Source organism: Patagioenas fasciata, chromosome 14, assembly GCF_037038585.1.
Source record: "Patagioenas fasciata isolate bPatFas1 chromosome 14, bPatFas1.hap1, whole genome shotgun sequence".
Lineage (NCBI taxonomy): Eukaryota > Metazoa > Chordata > Aves > Columbiformes > Columbidae > Patagioenas > Patagioenas fasciata.
Genome location: NC_092533.1, coordinates 6,927,961 through 6,948,377, shown reverse-complemented (window position 1 = coordinate 6,948,377; position 20,417 = coordinate 6,927,961). Strand labels below are relative to the sequence as shown.

Below are 20,417 nucleotides of genomic sequence, written 5' to 3'. Positions count from 1 at the left end.
TAAGGTCGTGCGGGTGGAGGGCGCTCTAGGCACAGAGAATCATAGAGCTCGGTGAAAGGCGCGGAAATGGGTGGGGCGGACACAACCACTGCGAACAGGGCATGGGGGGGAAGCGGGACGAGACCATTAGGGACGACGGGAGGGGTGCTCAGCGCTTTTTTAAAAAGTTATAGTTATTTTTTGATGAACCGCAGCGTAAGAACCAGCGCAAAGAATCCGAGAGCCACGTTTGCTTTATTAAAGGTCACTACACGACGTTAAGCAGTAACGGCAACAGGCGCCTGGCAGGAAGGGGCGAGACAGACAGAACAGGGAGAGAGGTGGAGACAAGGCGACACCTTTTCCTATCGCCTACAAGCACCTACGGGGAGGGGAAAACACCTCACCGAGCTAATGAGACCGCTCATAAATGACTGCACCTTGTCGTTGTCAGTGAGGAACCGAGTGTTCAGGAGTGGGGGGGCCACAGCACTAGCCCAGCACAGGGACACAGTGGCCACCAGCCCCAGCAGGACCATTTTAGGGACACCAGCTCATCCCTAAAAGGCTCTTTTCCATGTTAGTGTTAAAACTGGAGCAGCTATTTCGGCTACTGAAGAGAAGTCACAGCCAAAGGTTAAGTGCTTTGTTATCTGGACAGGTGAAGCTGCAGAACGTGCAAGGACTAGACATTAAATACCAACTACAAGTCTGAAACTCATGCTGTACATTCGCATGTAACCTACACTGAGTTGTAAATGTGATGCCTCACTGCTTCACGACTCATCGCAGGATCTAGGCTGCAAGGCACGTGTCCCCCAGCGCAGCAAGGCAAGGCTTCTAGAGCTATGGGTGGTGTTTTGGGGTACTGCACCCCCACCTCCTCCCAGGCAGCTTCAGGCTGGCACAACTATGGCACAACCGTCTTGATGGAGCGAGAGCTGCAGCCGGCTGGTGCTCCAGCCCTTCCCAGCACAGCAGCAGCGATGTTAAGGAAGGTCACTGTCTGAACTGGGGACGTGACACAGGCAGAGCGATCTCACCCGCGTGCGCTAAGCTTCTGCAGGTACTGGTGATTCAGTGTCCCGGATACGCTGCTCGTAATTACTGGTTTTAGTTTGGACTACAGCCAAATTACACCCCAGATAAATTACCTCATGGTGCAGCATCTGCTAGTTAACATGTAACTGTCTTGCCACTTTTACACCTCCCTCCCACCCCTTCAAACTGGAATCAGAGTATGAACTCAAACAACCTCTGGAGTTGTGTGTACACCAGACCTAACCCAAACTCTTTAGGTTTCATCCTCTGACACCTAATTAACACAGATTAATTGATCCAAAGACTGCTAGGCAGCCTATCCAGAGCATCCCTGCCTCAGTCAAGAGCTGTAGCAGAACGTGAATTCCCAGCACACATCACGCTACCACATCCACCCGCATCACAGCGGGCTGACGGCGGGCTCGGGTGCCACTCAATTCCACCAACACTACGGGACACTACGTTTGGAGTTTAAAGGCAAATAGGTCACTTCCTTTGTGAAAACACATCTATCAACTTGGCTAAACAAGCTACGTATCCCAGAGTGGGAGGGCTGTATTTCCCAATCCCCCACAGCTGGCATATCCAAGGAAGGAGATAAACAAGAAAATAAAGTGTTGCGCTGCTGCCAATAATGCAGCAGACATGGCCACATCCTAAAATATTTGTTTGAGAAGGGCATGGCTCTGTGTGAAGAGGAATTTCTTCACTATTGACTATGTAACACCAAGTTAGTGGGTTGACATTAAGAAAAACTAATAAGCATTCTTTTCTCTTGATAAACCCAAATTCAGCCAGGTGTAGTGCAAATCTGGAGAAAGCAAGACCTTTCTCTGTGCTGAAACATGTGCTGCAAAAGTTAAACTAGCCTGTGACAGTGAGGGGAAGCAGAGCGGTATTTAGTGGCCACTACGACAAGAGGAGAGAGAACAAACCATCCCAAAACCACGGCCCCTTCAGACAGCTCCTTGGGACCCGTGGTGCACACCCACACAGCACAAAGCAGCTCTCGCGGAACCTTCCACCGGGTGCTTTCTTCACCGTGACCGTCCATCCTGCACCAGCCGTCGGGGCGCGAGCCGCAGCAGCGTTTAGGGGAGCACCGGACCGAGGCTGAGCTCCACGTGATGGGTGAGCCAGATGACCTCAGAGGTGTGATCGCCTTCCTCAATGGGCCGGATGGGAGCAGCAAGGTTTTTAAACTCGTGCTTCATCTTGAAACTCACGGTCACTTCACCCTCTTCTTTCTGCGGGGTGACTTTGATGAAAACTCCCACCTTATTGGCTTTTCTAAAGGCAATAACGCTGTAAGGCAGAAAACAAAAGAACAGTGGGTCAGCCAAGTTCTCAGACAATTGTTCCAAGATAATTATTCTGACACCACATAACAGGGATGCTTAGTTTATGGCTGAATATGCCCTGTTAGAACAACTGCCCTGTTTTTTAGCTTACTCCCCACTGCTTTTTTTTGCAGGGGGCCCACAGCCCCTCCTGCCTCACCAGCAGAACGTGGGTACCCCCCTTTAGGCTGACAGCTGCTGGCACATCTGTCAAACAGAACACAGGAGTTTTGTACCCAGCTGTGTAACTGGGAAGAGCCACAATAAATGGCTCAAGTTGCCCTGAAAGAAGCTGCAGGATGTATTTTGTTTTGAAGGCTGGAGGCAACGCTGTCACACACCCTACTGTGTAGTTCTCACCGCTGCTGTGAACCCATTGCTTGCAAAGGAAAGAATTACACAGAGTATTCCTGGAGAGAATTAATACCATCATCTATAACTCAACTGCTGTTAGAGCACTCCTTGCCTCAAAGGGAACTAATGTCTTCTGAATAGTCTAAACCTCAAGCAGAAAGATAGGCATTGCTGATATCTGACCCCCTCCAAGAAAACATTAAGAAAATCAAAACCAAACACGCTGAAGACAGAGAGGAGAAGTAGTTACTTGGTTGAAGTCCCAAGTATTTAAGGGACAGGATCCCCACAGGACACCCAACACTCACTCAGGGTCATCCTGGAAGTCTTGAGGCTCTGCCAGCTCATCATATTCTGCTGCAGCATCTTTGCCAGCCAGAATCAGCTCCTTGGGAGGAACTGCCACCTGAAACAGAGCATGAAGAAAAGCCTTTCAGCACTGATCACCACCGACACTGTGAGCAGGAGAGAGCTCTCCCCTTCCGAGGGCTGCTCTGCTGCTGTTCAACAGAAAAGTGATTCATCCTGGGCTTTCCTCCACTCTGGTACCACCTCGCTACCGCTCTACCAGTGAAATCGTGAACCCTTGGGTTCTGGATGTCAACAAACACATACAATTTCGAAACACTTGATGATCTAATGTTTACATTGGTGGCAGTCCCATAAACTCCAAGGAGGAATATGCACCACAGTCAGCAGGGACTGAAAGACATATGAAAAGTGGGACCTGTGGAAGGATAAACAGGAGTGGAAAGCCTTGACAGGGGCTTGCAGGAGGGTGCAATACCTTGGCAGTGCTGTTGATGTTGTCAGGGTCTCCCTCCTCACACTCGAGCAGTGTGACATGTGTGATATTCTCCACTGGATTGGTCAGAGTCAGAAGGACTTGACTCTCCTGGGGAGAGTCAGGAATCACAGTTCAAGAAGCAATTACTCTAAAATTCATCATTACTGTTAGCAACTCTGTCTTCTGTAACAACACCTTCAAAAACCGCATCACATACACTCAAGGGATGGACAGCGAACACCCTCAGTACATAAGAAAGGTGCCAATGCCATGCAGCACTGTTTCTTAATATAGAAAATACACATCTTTGCAATCTAGCCACGATCTCAACTCCACACCTTTTATTCTTCAGGTATTGATGTGTATTTGTGATGCCAGATGTCATGCCACACAGTAATCTACTCCTGGAGAGTGAGAAGCACATGCAGCAGTATTTTGACCATTCCCTTCACCCTGCACCCCCTCTAAATGGAGAGAGCAAAGCCCTCAGGCAGCAACCATCATGCCACGTCACCTTCCAAAAAGCTCCCCCATCCACTCCTCCCCACTGCATCTCACCCCAAGACATTTCTGGAAAAAAAAAAAAAGTACTGACCTTCATGTAGCGCAGGTTGGGAATAGACATGATTCGCACTTCAGGGATGTAGTTACTGCAACAAGAACAAAGGAAATGACCATGATGGAGTGTGTTGCTGTCTATAACCTATCTCTTGAAGTAGAGGAATGTATTCACAGGCATTCAGCTATACTTGTTCAAAGCTATTAGAGCTTAGCTTACATTAAACAAAAATGAATTGCCCTTTTGCTATATAAGCCCAACCCTGCAAACTCTTACTCCTGTGCGGGGCTGGAACAGCATGTAGTGCCTTTTTCAAACTGCTGAAATCTTCAGCAAACTTTTTAGCAGATCACAAAGCAAACCTATTACAGGTGAGCTAAATATAAAGAGGTGATTACACCATCCTAAGAGATGACACAATCACACAAGAGGTCAAATCAAGAGTACAAAAGAAATTAAAATAGAAAGCGTTAACCAAGCATGGTTGTTCTCCCCAATCCCTGTATCTTACTTACACAGCAACCAACTGGATCTTGAATTTGATAGATGTTGGGTTGAACTCTGGCTTGCTCAGGTTATGTTCACATCTCTAGGGAGAAAGACATTTTAGTCAGCACCCTAAGACAGCAGTTTCTTTTAAAAATAAATACACAACCCATTTCCCACAACCCAAGTTCTGCAAGCTTAGAAAAAGTGGGGGTTTTTTTGTATTTAATTACCTACCCGGCAGCGCAGTGAACGTTTGATCAGGAGATGCTTATGACGTGGGTAGAGCTGGGAAGCGCAGATGGGCTGGAAGTCAGGCTGCAGCAGGCGCTGACGCAGAGTCGTCACTGGGTGCACGACAGAAAGCAAGACCAGATTAGTGTCTCATGCAGGCACTGAAGCTCGAGCTACATCGTACATATGCACTGGTCTAAGAGCAAGTATGTCATACACTATATACAGACATGCTACAATCTCTAAGAAATTTAATTTCACCTGCACCCAACAATCCAGAAGCCACTGGCAAGTATCAGTGCTTCCAGCAGTCAATGAACAGAAGGTAAGAGCTGTATAAACAGCTGCCAAGTCTGGGCACGTAACACTAGAGCAACATCAGTGCCATGCCAGGAAAAACAAAGGATGCTGATTCCTATTCAAAGCTCAGCAGGGGTAGAAACTGAATTTTGTAATCATCTAGAAAAAAAATTCTTTCTCCACCAAAGGAAAATGAGTTTTCACAGCTTTGTAACCCTCGCAGCTGGGTCCTGAACAAGTACAATATACAGCTTTTCAGCACGGAGTTTGCATAACTCAGACTCACACATAGAATTAGTGACTACATGGTTTCCACGGCAAGGAACTCCAGCAGCCAACTTCCCATGGGTTTGTCCCAAAAACAGGCTCCTCACTGTTCCCAGTCTCTAACAGGCAGTGAGCCACCTGGCAGCCTTTCCCCCATTGCAGGGAACCAGGAAAGTTGTCTTCTTTACCAGCATCAGGCTCTCACAATGCTGACAGTCTCATGAGAAAAGGAGGCCAAGATGAACAACCCCCTTCCATAAACCTTTCATGAATTAATTAATTTGGCAGACTTTGTAGACCTGCAGGACTACTGAGAACATCTGTCCTGCTTAGAGCCACCTCAGCTACAAGTCCACATCACTTCCTGTACCTGCTGGTTTATCCCATTTGCTCCCAAGTTTAATTGGCCAGTTTACAGTATTTGCTGATTAAATCACAAGCCAGCTAAATAACTGGCAAGTGTACGCACGTTGTTTCAAGCTGATGTCAAAGTAACACACAATTGTTACTGAACAGGTCAGTTTTGGTTCCAACTCCCCAGTAGCTCTGCTACTTCCTTATTTCCTGCTCTCATTTGAAAAAGGACGTCAGCTCTTTTTTCCATTCAAAAGTTGACACTTCACATGCAGAGAAATTAAAGTCATCAAGAAAACGAAACAACCATTAAGAGCCCTGACGTATTTGGCTCTAAGCTTTCAATGTACAACATGAAGCTGAGTTACCATTTAAAAAGTCACACATTTTCCACTATTCTAATCCCAACATAAAAATTACTAAAACCTCAGGCCATTAGGAACCCCACTGACAAGTTTCCAGGCACTGCCCATGTTATGAAATGTAAGGGTAAAAAGTGACAGAATATTAAGGCGTTACCTTCTGTCAGATTGATTGGTCTTGTGTAGTAATCCTCAGGAAGAGGTTCCACTTCTTCCACTGCATCAGCTGGCTCAATTTTTATCTCCTTTTGGTCCTCTCCTTCTTTCAGGCTGAAGTAAAGTGAGGGACAACTCAGTCATAAAATATGGCACGTGTGCTCTGACAGACAGCAACAGCAGTAACTGTGCTGTAACACAGAAGGCAGCGAGAACTGGGATTGCAAGACAATAAGTAACTACACGAGGACATGCGTAGTCACTTGTTTCTATGAGGGGAAAGCAAAACATCTGGAAATGCTGCACAGAGATGCCCGAGGATTTGACATCTCTCTGACGCTACAAAAAAACCTCCTTTCACTGCTATTTGCTAATATGTTCATCATCTTTCTGAAGTTGCTTTATTGCTCTCTTGCCTATACCTCCTGCCCTTCCCATAAAGACAACCCCAACTCCGAGACTCACGAGAGTCCAGCAAGGGCACTGATCGGTGCTCCGGGCCGCTGGCGCTGAAGCCTGGTTCCCAAGCCATACTTGTCCTATGAGGGAAAAAAAGGAACTGTCACCTTCAGGTCTGCTTCCTGCTGGGACAAAAAGCCCTACTGCAAACTCATCCTTTGAGCTGCATGACAAGCATAGGAAACAAGCAAAGGAAAGCAAAAAGGGAAAAGTATTCAATGCTTCCCAAGAGGTTTGTTTCTGCTCAAACTGTTAGTAAAGAGAAAACAACTATCACTGCACTGCAGATGGGGAGAGACAGATGTGGCTACTGCTTCTAAAGCTTTTGCTCTTTTCTCAAATCACCAGCCTGCACTACTGACATATTTTCCCTTGATCTTCTGTTCAGAGCAATTGCCTGTCAAATAGTGCAAAATGAGAGCTCAACTGCCAAAAGAACTGGGTCGATGTGGGTACGCATCTATCTGAAATGCTCTGCAGCACTACCAGAAACAGCTGAAAGGTTCACTCTCCTACAGCCTTGTTACCTACAGGCCTCTCTCACCAGGCACCACCAATTGGCAGGAATAGCTGAGCTACTCTTCAGCTTTCTACAGCTGAATTGCAGCCAGGAATCTTCCTTCTGGGCAGGACTGAAAACCTGAATTCTGACCAAATGAGAAATCTGAGCATCAGCTTACTCTGGTGATTTTTCACTGATAAGACAACTGACGTCTACGCCATTTGTCTCAGGCGGGCAGTGAGCTGCATCTGAGCCAAGCTTTGTGAAGGACTGCTTTTCAAGTGTATGTTACTTACCCAAAGACACTGCTCTATTTATAAACTAATAAAAAATGGGGTTTGGAACAGATGTTACCCTCTGACTAGTTAGACTTCACATATATCTGAGTCAGAGGCCCTGAGGCAAGGTGAAGAGTAGGATCTGTTACTGCCCTTCAGTCGGTACCATGAGAGCTTTAACACCAGCAGAAACTGTGAAAAGACTTACCACTACGTGTATAGTGTGTTGCTGTGGAGAGCCCCCAAAATAGCAGCAGGTAGCAACGGAGACAAAAAATGCAGCCATAAGACACAAGCAAGGGCACAGAGCAAGCACAGTTAATTGAGAAGTAGCAAGCATATGCAGTCACCCAGCTAAACAACGTAAGCATTCACCTGCCAGTTACAATAAACAAGTCAATCAGGCCACAATCAAGTCTTAAGGTTAATTTCAGTTGAGACGTCATGCAGAAAGTGCCAGAAAATCCTGATTTAACTGTTACTGATACATAACTGTCCTGAGAATAAGCTACCAACAGTATCATGACTGCAGCTGCACTGCATTTCACTGCGGGGTAACATATTTCTTTGCATGGCAAAACTCTTCTGCCATTATCAGAGAGAACTATTAGAGAGAGAAGCAATACAATAGACAAAAATGGGTGTAAAACTACTTGCCCCTAAAGAAACCCATGTGCCCTAGGACATTTTCTTCATGTTGTTCTCAATAAAAAAAGGCCGAGCAGTCCTATCATGCTACCAAAACTATCTGATCTTTCAGGCTGAGGCTGTTGTGCATCCCTTCTCCTGGTCTGAGAGCACAGAACTCCCAACTCACTGAAAAGGCCAGAGGCATGTAGTTTCGGCGTCGCACCAGCTTCTTCCGGTCCCGCTCGATCTTCTCTTTCTGAGCCAACTGCTGGTAATACTCAACCAGTTTGTTAATCTGGAGGGGTGAAAAGGAACACCCAGTGAGCAGGAAAAGAAAGCCAGAGCAGCTGCAGTATTTTGTTGTGAACAAGCTGGGGTTCCTGCTACTTGTTTCACCCTGTTCCTAGTACCAGCTCTATTTTGAACAATACACATTAAAGAAGTCTGTGCATCTTAACCCACACTGCAGGTGACAAACTGACCCTCCTTTGCGAACAATGTCTGTCGAAGAGCCGTGTCCAGTTCTCACTTTGCAGGCAGCTGGACAACTGAGACTTTGTACACGACAGGACAGTCATGTCACGTGGCCAAACCCGAGCAATTTGGACTAGTGGAGCAAACAGCATCTTTCCCTCCCCCACCGAAGCTAATCACATTTACTGCAGAGCCCTAACAGGTGACAGGGAAGGGAAGTAAAGGTGAAGTTCTGTTTTCCAGATCGTAGATACACTCTTGGTCGGAAACCAGCTTTTGTTCATATACATACGCAGTATATTCATTGGTGTCATTTTAACAGCACTATTACATAAGATGTTTGCAAATGAGTTTCTTCAGAAAAGAACATTTTATACTGCGACATCCATGGGAGAGCCTTTAAGAGGCCTTCCTTCCATTGCATTCAGTCAAGGTGGAGATTAGGAGCTGGAACTGGTATCTGAAGGATTACACAGATGGAGAAAAAGTGACTGAGAGGGCCCAGTACTTCTAACAGCTTTTTCTAGCTGATGCAACTCAGCTTAAGCATGATCTTCCCCTTCACTCACCCTCTGTGTGTGAGGATTCTCCGGCTCCTGCCAGCCACCACTAGCTGCACAACAAAGAGAAAAAACAAAGTCCTCAGGAGAAGATTTCCAGACTCCACATGGAAATCACATCTAACACCCAACTATCTCAGTTTTACTCATGGATATGATATTCCCTATTTTCACTACACTTACCTTTGCAATTCCTTAAGTTTATGTCTGTACAAATACACCCCTCTGAAAGCTTTTCACAGGCAGGTTTGGGCTGAAGGCGCTTCACCAGCTTTTGTACTGTGTTTTTAGACAACTGCTGCTTGAGAGATACTCAGGAGGGCACCTAGGAGTCACTTTAGCAGCAGGTACATGATTTTACAAGAACACTCTCTTACTACTGGCTGCCCACAGCCCTGAGTCTTCAGCTCCCAGTCTTCAGTCACATCAACACTGGAAGTCAGAGGATTTGCTTGGCCTACTCAGCTCCATTTCTGGAGCCTAACAGATACTTTCTGCATGACTTATGCACCAAGAAATAGATGAAAGATTTGTTCCAGTGCTGTTGTGAAGAGAAAAACAAACACTGACTAGCAGCCCTTGAATAAGCCTGAGTGAACATAAATGAGAGAAAATAAATCAGATGTTTACACTGCCACACTGAGCAGCTTCAAAGTCTCTGAAGGTACACAAACAAGATCTCAATCGTGGGCAGAGTACACCAACTAAAAAAGCCCCTTGTTTGACAGCTTTCTCATTAGTCAGGTAACACAAGTATGGAAGTGGGTGACATGTTCCATTAACTCATCTCAGATCTTCAAATGAGACTTCAGCAACAAACCACTTTCCTGTGAACTTCAAACTGTGACTCAAAACCTGGACAGATATTATACATATTGTATGGTCAGAAACTAATCTGATTATCTGTTACTTTCAAAATACATACTTGGCTCCTGCTGTTACTCAGTTTTCTGCCTTTGACTGCCACTTACCGACAGACTTGTCTGCCATGCCCACATCTCGGGAAGTCCAGCGGCAAAATCCACAGGCCAAATAATACGCTTTCTTCATGGTAGTCTTGGCCGGGTCGTCAGGGAGCGGAGCAGGAATGCTGGTGGCCCGGGTAGAAAGGGTGTGCATGCAACAGGGGCAGTCAAAGCAGTTAGCACACCTGTAGAGAGGAAGATCTGTAAGACAGCGCTCTGACAAGGATCCCAGGCCAAGGAAAATGCTCTCAACAAGCACATCAAGATTAAATCAACAGGGCAACAGAGCCACCAACAGAAACAGGAGGGGTGCAGAGTCAACATAAGAATGGCAACAGGGAGAAATACTGGGCAATACTAAAAAATCTTTATGAAAGCAGTTCTTAAAAAAAAAAAACTAGAATGTGAAGAGCACATCATACATAATGAAAAGACACTTATTCCCCAAGACTAAAAGGTAACAAGAGGCAGTGTATTTTTTTGAAGATTGTTTCAAATCCAGTGAGCTGTTGATTAAGGAAGGAGCCGCTTAAAATAGGGAATCCTGATGGGGAAAAAAAAAAAAAAAAAAAAAAAAGAAGCCAAAGTGACCTTACCTATTCTTTTTCAGCTTGGCTTCAGCTGAAGGCATGTTTTCCAGGCAGCTGGGGCAGTAGTGAGAGTCCACCTGATGAACGAGATGGTCACATCACACTTCCTGGCACGCATTTGTCTAGACAACACACTGGCAACAGCCTGGAGCTCTGCCGCATGATTTAACAGGGCTTTGCATCTGGCAACAGACATGTGAAGTCAGTGAAGACTTCAGACCTTTTTGATATCTGAAATCTTAGCCCATCTCAGCCAAATTCTGATATTCAATAATGTAAGTCAGAAGGTTCCTTAAGTGAGAATAGACTAAACTACTCTGTCTAGTAAATGGGAAAAGGACAACTGGGTAGTCACCTTTTGAGATTACCAGAATTTCACTTTTCAGCTTTAACAGGAGGTTTTAACATGCTGGTTTTATATCTAACCTTATTCCGCCCTTGTACTTACACTGGTCAGAAATTCACACATTTCAGAAAATGCTTTGTCTCCGTCTGCTGTCACAAACCAATTTTGCTAATCAAAATTACAGCAGAGAGAAGGAGGACCCATTGTTGAATAGAAACACAAACTTATTGTTAAAGATGGAAATGCATGATGACTGCACTCGTCACACTACAGAGACTTAATGATGGATGCGGCCTCATGACAAATCTGTTTTCTACTCTTCAGAGGCTTTGATATTTCTGAACAGATACCTCTTGTGAGATCTGGGTTGCACAGTCATCCTTTTAAGGCTTTTCTGATCTATTGTAGTTTCTTAATTCACCCAGACTCTTACGAAATCAATTTTACCAATTTTATTATGGCAATGAGTACGGTAACAGAAATAGGCCCGGGATCCAGGCTTGGCACAAGAACAGTGCTCAGGGCAGGGCCCTGCAGATCATCGCCCCGGCCTGACAATCTACAACTTTGGGCTGGACAGAGAGCAAACCCTCCACAGCACAAAGAGAGCAGCTGTGCCCCTGTGAGACAGCACCGGCCTGAGCCCCGGAAAGGGGCGGGAGCTCCCGGCCCTGCTCGGCCTTGGCCCCATGGAGATGTGGGGCGGTGGGTGTCCCTGCCCCCCTGGCCGGGCCCGTGGGGGTGTGTGCACGCGACGGAGTCCTTGTTCCCCCCGGCCGTGCTTCGTCGGAGGGTCCCGCCGCACCGGCCAGGCCCCGCGGAAGGGCCGCTCCCACCCAGTTCGGCCCTCCCACCACAGCCTCCACCCCTGACATGCGCGCCTCAGCCAATCACAGCCCGAAAACCGCGACGGACAACGGCGCAGAGCCAATCCAACGCAAGGTACCGCTCCATCCCTCATCCGCTGTTAATCAGCCCGCTTCATGGAAGCATCACTGTGCCCACCCCTTAGCCGAGCCACCAACCAATGCCAAGGCAGAGAAAGAGTGAGCGGCAGGGGAGCCGACCAATCAATACGCACAGAGAGGGCAACGTCCCGCCCCATCCCACCCGGCCTCCGGGCGCGGCCGGGCCGGGCCGCCGTTACCTCGTGCGAGACGCACTCCAAGGAGCGGAGCTCGCTGCAGTACCGGCAGAAGTACAGCTGCGACAGCGGCGCCCGCATCTCCTTCTCGCCGCGCACCAAGTACAGCACCCGCTCCGACTGCAGCAGCGACGCCATCTTGACAGAGGGGCGGCCACCGCCGCGCCGCCGTCAAACGTCACCACGCCGCCCCGCCCACGTGACCCCTGACGGAAGGGGTGGTGGCTGCCACGTGCCCTGCCGGCGTGCCGCGTGTCGTGGCCGCCTGGTTGCCGGACCGCGATCGGTACCGGCGGTGCTGGAGGTGCTGCTCCGCCCGCCCTGCGGGCTCCCCCGGGACGGCTGCAAGGCCACGCGTTGCCCGCGGCGGGGAGGAAGAGGACCCGGGCCCGGCCCTGCCTTTCGCGCAGCGGGGTCCCGGCTCAGCCGTGTGTCTGGACACTCACACTGTGCCCGCGGGGGAGCGGGACCAGGGCCGCCAGCCCGGCTGCTCCGCACACCCCGGAGCTGTTTGTAACACGTTCCCCTGTGTCTTCCCTGAGACTTTGTTCACGCTTTGCTGCCCACGTTCCCCTGTGAACCCACAAGGTGCCAGACGTCATACCCCAAAACCGGTTTTGCTTCAGTCTCGGGTCACTAGATCCTGTCAAACCACCACAACAGCCTGTAGAAAATTATCATCTTGCAAAAAGAATAGGCAGGATCTCTCAGCAAAGCATATTTTATTAACGATTTTGCAAGATTGGGTGTTCCACCTAAAGGTAGGCACCTGTAATAGGGCAAAAAGCCCCTGCTTATATTCCCCCAAATCTCAGCTGCAATTTCCCTCCTGTTCCCCACTGGTTGGTACTTCAGGGTTTACAGACTACCCAACGCCTGCCTCAGTTTACCTGTCTCACTCATCTAATTCTAAGAGCCCCCTCCCCTCATTGATTTATTTAAAATACGGATTCCTGGCTCTTTGGTTACCCTTCCCTCTAGCTTAACTTTTTAAATACAGTAATCAGTTTGCATTCCGGGATTAGATTGAATAGACTTTGTTTTACATTAAAGATTCAGAGTCTGATGTCTCTCAGTCCTTCCCCCTTGCTGGGGTCAGGCACCGGGTCCCCAGCTTTGTGAAAACAACATTTCTCCTTCAATGGCTCCTTACAAGACGCCCCCATATTGCGGGATCTGCAGAAAAGCATGACGTCTCCGGATGCTATGCAGTGTCCCCAGAGGCGACAGTCTGCATTAGCAAACACCTCCCCGTTGCTCCCAGGCATGCTGCCCAACACCTGTCCCTCCCCTGTCCCCACCCCGCTGTGTCTGTCCCTGCACAGCACCTGCTGTCAGCTCCTGGCCTCTGTCCGCTGCTTCCCCGTTTGGTTCCAAAGGAAACCCCGGCCCGCAAGGATCTGCCACCGCTTGTGATAAAACCCCCATGCACTTTTTATCTGACAACAGCAGAAGTGGTTTCTGCCACCAGGAACCCGGCAGGGTTTAAGGAGCCACTGAAGAAGGAATGTTTTTGCAGCTGTGGATCCAATGTCTGACCCAGCGAGTGGGGACTGAGGGACATCCAGCTATCAGACCTTGAATGTAGAACAAAGTCTTGTGGCACTAATCACGGAATGCAATTCGATTCCTGTCGTTAAAAGTTAAGCTGGGCAGGGGGGGAGGGGGTAAGAGAGCCAAAAACCCATACCTTAAATGGAAATAAATAAATAAGGGGAGGGTCGTTAGAATTGAAGTAGTGAGAGAGGTAAACTGAGGCAGGCATCCAGGAAGCCTCAGGTAGTCTGTGAACCCTGTAGTACCCAACCAATGGGGAGCAGGGGAGGTAATTTGCAGATGGGATTAGGGCAATATAAGTAGTGGCTTTTGCCCTGTTCAGTGTGTGCTTACCATGAGGTAAAACATCCAGTTTTGCAAAATCGTTAATAAAAATATGGTTTGCTGAAAGATCCTGCCTAAGCCTATTACACCGGCAAGACAATAGTTTTTTACTAGGTTTCCCCGGGAAATGTGGGGGCGAAGGGTGCGGTGCATGGGTCCTGCTGCAGGTGACACCAGCCTTGTGTCCCAGCAGGAAAATCAGAGCATCCCACCGCGCTTCCTGGGGCTGGCCGGGAATAGCTGCTGTTGGGTTTGCCGTTCAGCATCAGTGATGGGCTGGAATATTCCACTGGGCAGTGGAACCATCGTTCCCAGCTGGTGGGCTGAGGTCTGCCGCCTCCCCGGAGCTGCTCTGTGCTGTGTCTCGTAAATCACTCCTGTCCCGAAGCCCTGGCAAGCTGGCTGGCACCTCACTGGGGGGGTTTATGGAGGTTTTGTTTCTCCATCCTGCCCGCGGCCTCGACGGCAAGTGGGTGCGAGTGAGCCCCGCTGTTGGCGAGGCAGGAGGGGACTGGGGGGCTGTGGAATGTTCCCACGGTACCTCCCTTGCACACGAGACCTTCACGTCTAGCCCTGGATGGCCTCCCCCACTGGGACCCCCTCCCGGGGCGGATGAGCTGGAGCGTGTGTGTGCAGAAAAAAAATCCTGCCTTCCCTCCTCTTCCTCCTCCCCCCTCCCTCGCTTCCCCGTCCCCTCCTCTCCCCCTCGGGCCGGGCGGGGCGGGCGGAGGGTCCCTCCCCTGGCGGGGCTCCCGCCGCTGCCGCCGCATCTCGCTGGAGCCGGGCAGCGCTGCAGGTACGGGGATGCGGGTCGGGGGGGAACCGCTGCTGCCGCCTCTCCCCCGCGGAGGGGGCTCGTCTTCCCCCCCCGGGGCTGCCGGAGCCCGGGGCGGCTGCGGGCGGGACGGGGAGCGCAGCCCAGTGCTCTCGGTCGTGTCCCCCGGAGCCCTGCTGGACGGACAGCAGCTGCGGGACCTCCGGGGGGGTGGTCGCTCCTCAGCCCCGAGCCCTGCTGCTAATTACGGGATTAACTCCGTGACTCAGCAGGAGACACTTCGCGGGGCGGGGTGGGGAGAGGTGCGAGGTTTCCCCAAAGCCAAAGGAGCTCTGGCCGCCCTCGTCCCGTCATTCCCCCCTTGGCAACCCACTTGTGAGTGACCAGTGGGACGCTTGGTTGTGGCTTTGCTTTAGCAGCTCTTTCAACAAGGGTAGCAATTAACAGGGAAGTTTTTTTCCTGGGCTTCTATCCAACTGCATCAAAGCACACTATAAATCCTGGGGCTTCTGGAGGAAGCTTTTACCAAAGCCCTTTGTTCTCTAAGAGCCCAAGGCCAAGGCTGGAGGTGGCTGTGGGGGTTTCCCTGGGGAGAGCAGTGGGGTGCTCAAGTGTGATAGGGGGTTTTCTGGCTCTCCAGCCCCTATGGCTATGGGAGGGATGGAGGGGGCTCCCGCATCATCCCTCTGCCTCTTTTTTTGCAGGATGGACCTCCCTGATCCTGCGGGTCCTGCTGCCCTCCCCAAGCACATCCTGGATATCTGGGTCATCGTCTTGATCATCCTGGCCACTATCCTCATCATGACTGCCCTGGTGCTCTGCCCGGCCACTGCTGTCATTATCTACCGGGTACGGACTCACCCCACACGCAATGGCATCGTGTGAGCCTGCGGCGGAGATGACGAGGAACAGCCGGCCTCCGGGCCAGGGACCACAGCTGTGGGACCCTGTGCTAGGGACCCCGGAGAGCCCAATGGTGCACCCCAAGAGCTGGGGAGAGATGGGCAGGAGTAGGGGTGGACCAGCACCCAGACACCTACCCCTGTACCTGGCTCTCACCAGATGAACCCGTTGCCTCCTGTTTACTTACCAAGCTCATGAGGACTGTCGGGGAGATGGCAGCCTGGGCACTAGCAGGGAGATGCGTGATTTTGCAGATGTGTTGAGCTGGAAACAAGTCACTGCTGCGAAGCAGGCAGGTGGATTTCTCCTTTGCTGGCAACCCCAACTTCTCCCAGGCAAACAGCAAGGAGTGGAAATGCTCTGCAAAGTTATTCTTCTTTGGAGTTCCAGCTGTTGAGGTGGTTGGGAAAGAAGGGTCAAAGAAAGATGGATATGGCTTCTGGTTGTGCATTTGGAGACTCAGCTAAAAACAGTGGTGCCAGAGCCTGTCCTGGCTGCACAGCAGGTGTGCAGCTGGCACCAGCTCCTCCTCTGTCAGATATCTGCCGAAATTGTAGGAAAAACTCTATGGGCTGCTCAGTTCCTCTGGGTCTCACGAGGCGGAGGAAAACAGGCAGCTCCTGCCTATACACCGGCTGCGCTCGGTGCTCCTGCCGATGGGAAGAACCACTCACCCAGCACGCCGGCTCCACTGTGAGGGTCTGTGTGCCCCTCGCCTGGGCAGGCAAAGTGGGAGGAGCCCAGGGGTTCGTGCCCAGGCAGCGGCAAGAGACGATATAAGTTCGCACATTGCCTCTTACTCCAAAATAAATTGAATTTATTCTACACATGAGCGTGTTGTGTAGCTCTGTCCAGGCTACAGATGGTGTCTGGGGGACGTGTGCAGGATCTGAGGTACTTTGCAGCCTCTTCAGAAACCTTCCCCGCACTGACCCCCTGCACTGCCTTGGCTCAAGGTCCTCAGGGTTCTTGCCCGGCCGTTGAGCTTGCTTGCCACAGCCTTGCAAAAGGGACACGGTGCCAGCCCGGCCCCACACTCCTGGGCTGCAAACCCGGATCTGGCTGTGAGAGCAGCAGCATCTGTCAGGCAGTAAGAGGGAAGGATCCCCAGGGACTTTCTGACAGCAGCGACAGCTGCTTTTCTCTCGCTCAGGCGTCCGGCATCGCTCTCCCCCGCCAGCCTCGTGCTGGGCTCTGGCGTGTGGCAAAAGTCCTGGGGCTGAACCAGCATCCCGGTGACTCACAGCGGGAAAGGTCACTAATGATGAGGTGAATCAGGCTGGGATGTGGGGAAATGCTACGGTAATGCTGGTGGGAATTGTTTAAATCCCATTTTCCGCGCTGGAAAGAGCAGCCCCATGGTGTTGGAAACCCTGCATCCCATCCCTGTGCAGTTCGATCCTCAGCAGCCAGCACGGGGTTTGTTTTTGGCATTGGGGCTGGAGGGGCAGGCGATTCCCAGGGAAGCAGGACCTTGGGTGAACGCCTCCCTCCCCGGGGAGGGAGCCCAGCACAGGGTCACAACCCCCGGGGAGCGGAAACGCCTGCGCTGGAGCTGCGGTTGTGCCGGGCAGGGCGCAGACATGTATTCCTTGGCCAGCCCAGAAATACATTTCTGTTTCAAGCTGTTGTCTCTCTATCCCCTCTTGAGTTGCAGAATTCGAGGCAAATAGCCAGTTGTTTTCCTCTTGTTCCCCTTCCCTTGCTGGCACGGCACAGCAGGAGCAGCTGGAGGAGATTAGGGCTGCGCTGGGTAGGAGCAGCCCTGTCCCTGCCCCCGCCATGCTCCACCCCAGCGTCCCTTCGCTGGGGTCACTGACGGGTGTGGGGACTGCCATCAGAATCTGGCACCAGGGACTGAAGCTGAGCAGCTTTGCTATGAGAGGAATAGGGAAGAAGCCACAAATATTCGTGTGGTTTGAGGAGAAAGCCTGGTTTGGAGCAAAACACCCAAGGAAAAGCACACAAAGCTCCCCTCGTCCCTGCTGTTCTCACCTCCCCGTGCCCTGTCCATGAGCAGCCAGGGGGTGCAAGAGGGTTCTTTTCATGGTAGAAGTTTTCTGGGAAGTTTCAAGCCCATGGCAAACAATTCCAGGAAAGGCATTGCAAAGCCTTGGAAAGACGGTTTTGCACATGACAACAGCAAACTACACAGGGTAAAATGGCAGTGGGGGAAGAGCAGGGTGAAGCTAGGTCATTTTTAAAGCATGAAAATGAAGGGGATGGACTTGACAGATGTGCACTGTTGAGTTAGAAATTGCTCCTCCAGGACTGAGCAAGACAAACAAATCCCCTCACAGCCCTGGTTTCAGTGCCTGAACAGTGCTGGAGCTTGGAGCCAGTGTTTGCACATTGTTTTGCTGAGGAAAAATGCCTTTTCCTGCCTGTTAGGGAGCAGGTCGAGCAGCGGTGACGCTGCGGCAGGCAGGCGCGATGCGGGTGCCGGGGTGATTCAGCATCTGCCGGGATCCTTCCCTGCCGGTGCTGGTGGGAGCTGGAACATGGCAGGAGTGGCTGCCAGCCTGGGGCTCCTGCTGGGGGGGGGTGGGTGCTGGCAGCCCCGGTGGGGAGGGGGTGGCACAGGATGCTGGCTGTGGCTCACAAAGAAAGTTGTGGGGAGCCCCAGCAGCAAGGGCTGACCCTCAACATCTTGGGTGCTGTGGGGGGAAGCGTCGCCTGGAGCAATTGCTGATACAGGACCCAAACATGAGCCCTGTGGCCCCAAAGGGAGGCTTGTGGGATCCCAAACCACCCTCTGCACTCCTGGCTGTGGTGGGGTCTCCAGAAGCACTTTGCAAACACCATGGGCTCGTCCTTCCCCAGACCCAGGGATGAGCAAATCCCTGTGGGATTGGAGCACTCGCAGGGGCTCCTTGTGCCAGATGGGAGAGCAGCAGCACTCAGCAGCCACCCATCTGCCCTCCCGTGCTCAGCAGCAGCAGGTCACCATGTGCCCCTGTCCCCTTTGGATGGGGTGCAATGGGCCGGGGGCAAATCTCTGACTGGGAGAGGAATGGATGGGGAGGGGGCAGCACCCACAGCCATAGCCTGGAGGAGTTGGGGGGCACTTGGGGAGGGGCTGTCCCCACTTCAAGGGGTGCGGGCCACTGTCCCCAGCGGGGAGGTGTCTGCCAAACCAGGACAGCGCCTGCAGGAGCACAGAGGCTTGGGCGGCGAGCGCTGGGGGGCTGCGGAGGCGGCGGCGTGGGGGGAGCCAGGCGCCAGGGAGCTGGGGCCTCTCGCTCGGCGGAGCTTGTTTTGCTTTCTCCTCCCGTTGCACACCCAGAACAAAAGTTCAGAGGTTGCCCCGGGACTGATGCTGCGCCAGGCTGACAGAGGGGAAGCGGCACCGCTGCCAGCCGGGACAACGCTGCCTGCCGCTGCCCCGACCCCTTGCTGCCGTCCCCGACATGCAGCTGGCACCAGCCCCAGTGCTCTGTGTGGAAGAAGCTTCTTGCTTGGCTCTGGGACAAACCCAGCCAGCAGTGGGGCATGGTCCTCACCACTGTTTTTCACGTTCCCTGTGCTCATCATGGCCCTACAGCCCGGTGCAAAGTCTCTGCAGCCCCCAGCCCATAGTTTGGGGACAGCAAGGGAGGCTGGTGACAGTGGCAGCACGGTGGCCAGGGGGCTGGAAGCGCCTCGCCTCCCACCCTCAGACTCCTACCAAACATCTACAGCAGGCAGGGGCTGGCTCCAGCCCAGATGCGGTGGAAAAACAACCAAGGAAGGAAGATCATGCGAGGGTCAGCCCGCCTAGTGTGCCTGCCGTGTGGGGTGGGGGACCCCCATCCAGAGGGTGGAGGAGCACACTGCCCTCCAACTGTCTTGCTGGAGCCCCCAGCACCCTTGACTCCCCCATGCTGCCTCTAGCATGGCACGGCACAGCACAGTGGGGACACTGGGTGACATGCCCAGGGTCCCATGGGAGGTCAGTGGCAGAGATTGGATCAATCAACTGTCGCTCATTAAATCCTCCTTCATCTGCCACCCCAACCAAGGCCAGTTTGGCACCAGGACCCAAGGAGAGGGGACTTGAAACAGGCCTCTTATTTTTACTTTGGTTTTAGGTAAACAAACTTCAGGAGTGGCTCAGCCTTTCCCTGTGCATGGTGGGGATCAGGGACATGTGAAAGGGATGCAACCACACTGTGCCACCACCGTGTCTGCCATACTGCTCCTCCCAGCCCCCAAGTCCCTGTTAACCATGGGAAAGCCACCAAAGCACCACGCAGGCAGTTAGGGGATATAATTAGAAGTCAGTGGCTGTTCCTGTGGGGGGAAGTAGCAGGGCAGGGAGCACAGCCCCAGACAGCTCCCCAGCTCTGCCCTGAGAGGTGGCACAAGCCCTGGCCAAGGTCAGCAGCGTCAGCGTCTGGGGAGCATGGCACCATGCCAGGGAGCGTGGCACTGTGCCGGGAACACACCAGTCCCTGTCGGCTGCAGGATGCAGCCAGGTACAAGCAGCATGTTGACCCGGAGCTGCAGCCCCATGGCCCCAAATCTCCACAGCGCCTGGGCAGTGTTGGGGCCAGCCAGGCCGCTGGGGTGTTGTGTTGGGCTCTGGGCAGTCTCCAGGCAGCAGCTGAGCATCTCGGGGGTTTGCGTGGACCTGGGGGAGCACCCCACACAGCTTGAGGACCCAGGCCAGGTCAGGGCTAAGCCACTTCTCCAGCTGAAGTGTAGGTTTA

The 20,417-nt window shown here is 51.8% G+C and overlaps 2 protein-coding genes across 6 annotated transcripts; one reads left to right on the top strand and one right to left on the bottom strand.

Moving 5' to 3' along the window:
* Positions 1-215: 215 nt before the first annotated feature.
* Positions 216-12,350, bottom strand: DCTN4 (dynactin subunit 4). 4 transcript variants are annotated; one of them, XM_065848851.2, is made up of 14 exons: positions 12,171-12,350; positions 10,684-10,754; positions 10,094-10,272; positions 9,132-9,175; positions 8,276-8,383; positions 7,667-7,687; positions 6,685-6,758; positions 6,221-6,333; positions 4,784-4,893; positions 4,576-4,649; positions 4,097-4,151; positions 3,502-3,609; positions 3,023-3,120; positions 216-2,325 (listed from the first exon to the last, which is right to left on the bottom strand). In XM_065848851.2, exons 1-14 carry the CDS (start codon positions 12,303-12,305, stop codon positions 2,112-2,114), a joined length of 1,404 nt encoding a protein of 467 aa, XP_065704923.1. In that variant the 5' UTR covers positions 12,306-12,350; the 3' UTR covers positions 216-2,111. The 4 variants fall into 4 exon arrangements, with proteins under 4 accessions (XP_065704923.1, XP_065704925.1, XP_071670818.1 ...); XM_065848853.2 differs by lacking the exon at positions 12,171-12,350 and adding an exon at positions 11,374-11,831; XM_071814717.1 differs by lacking the exon at positions 12,171-12,350 and adding an exon at positions 11,126-11,313.
* Positions 12,351-14,739: 2,389 nt separating this feature from the next.
* Positions 14,740-16,553, top strand: SMIM3 (small integral membrane protein 3). Of its 2 annotated transcripts, none has more exons than XM_065848854.1 (2): positions 14,740-14,844; positions 15,528-16,553. In XM_065848854.1, the coding sequence occupies exon 2, from the start codon at positions 15,529-15,531 to the stop codon at positions 15,706-15,708; it is 180 nt and encodes a 59-aa protein (XP_065704926.1). In that variant the 5' UTR covers positions 14,740-14,844; position 15,528; the 3' UTR covers positions 15,709-16,553. The 2 variants fall into 2 exon arrangements, with proteins under 2 accessions (XP_065704926.1, XP_065704928.1); XM_065848856.2 differs by lacking the exon at positions 14,740-14,844 and adding an exon at positions 14,872-15,198.
* Positions 16,554-20,417: the final 3,864 nt, after the last annotated feature.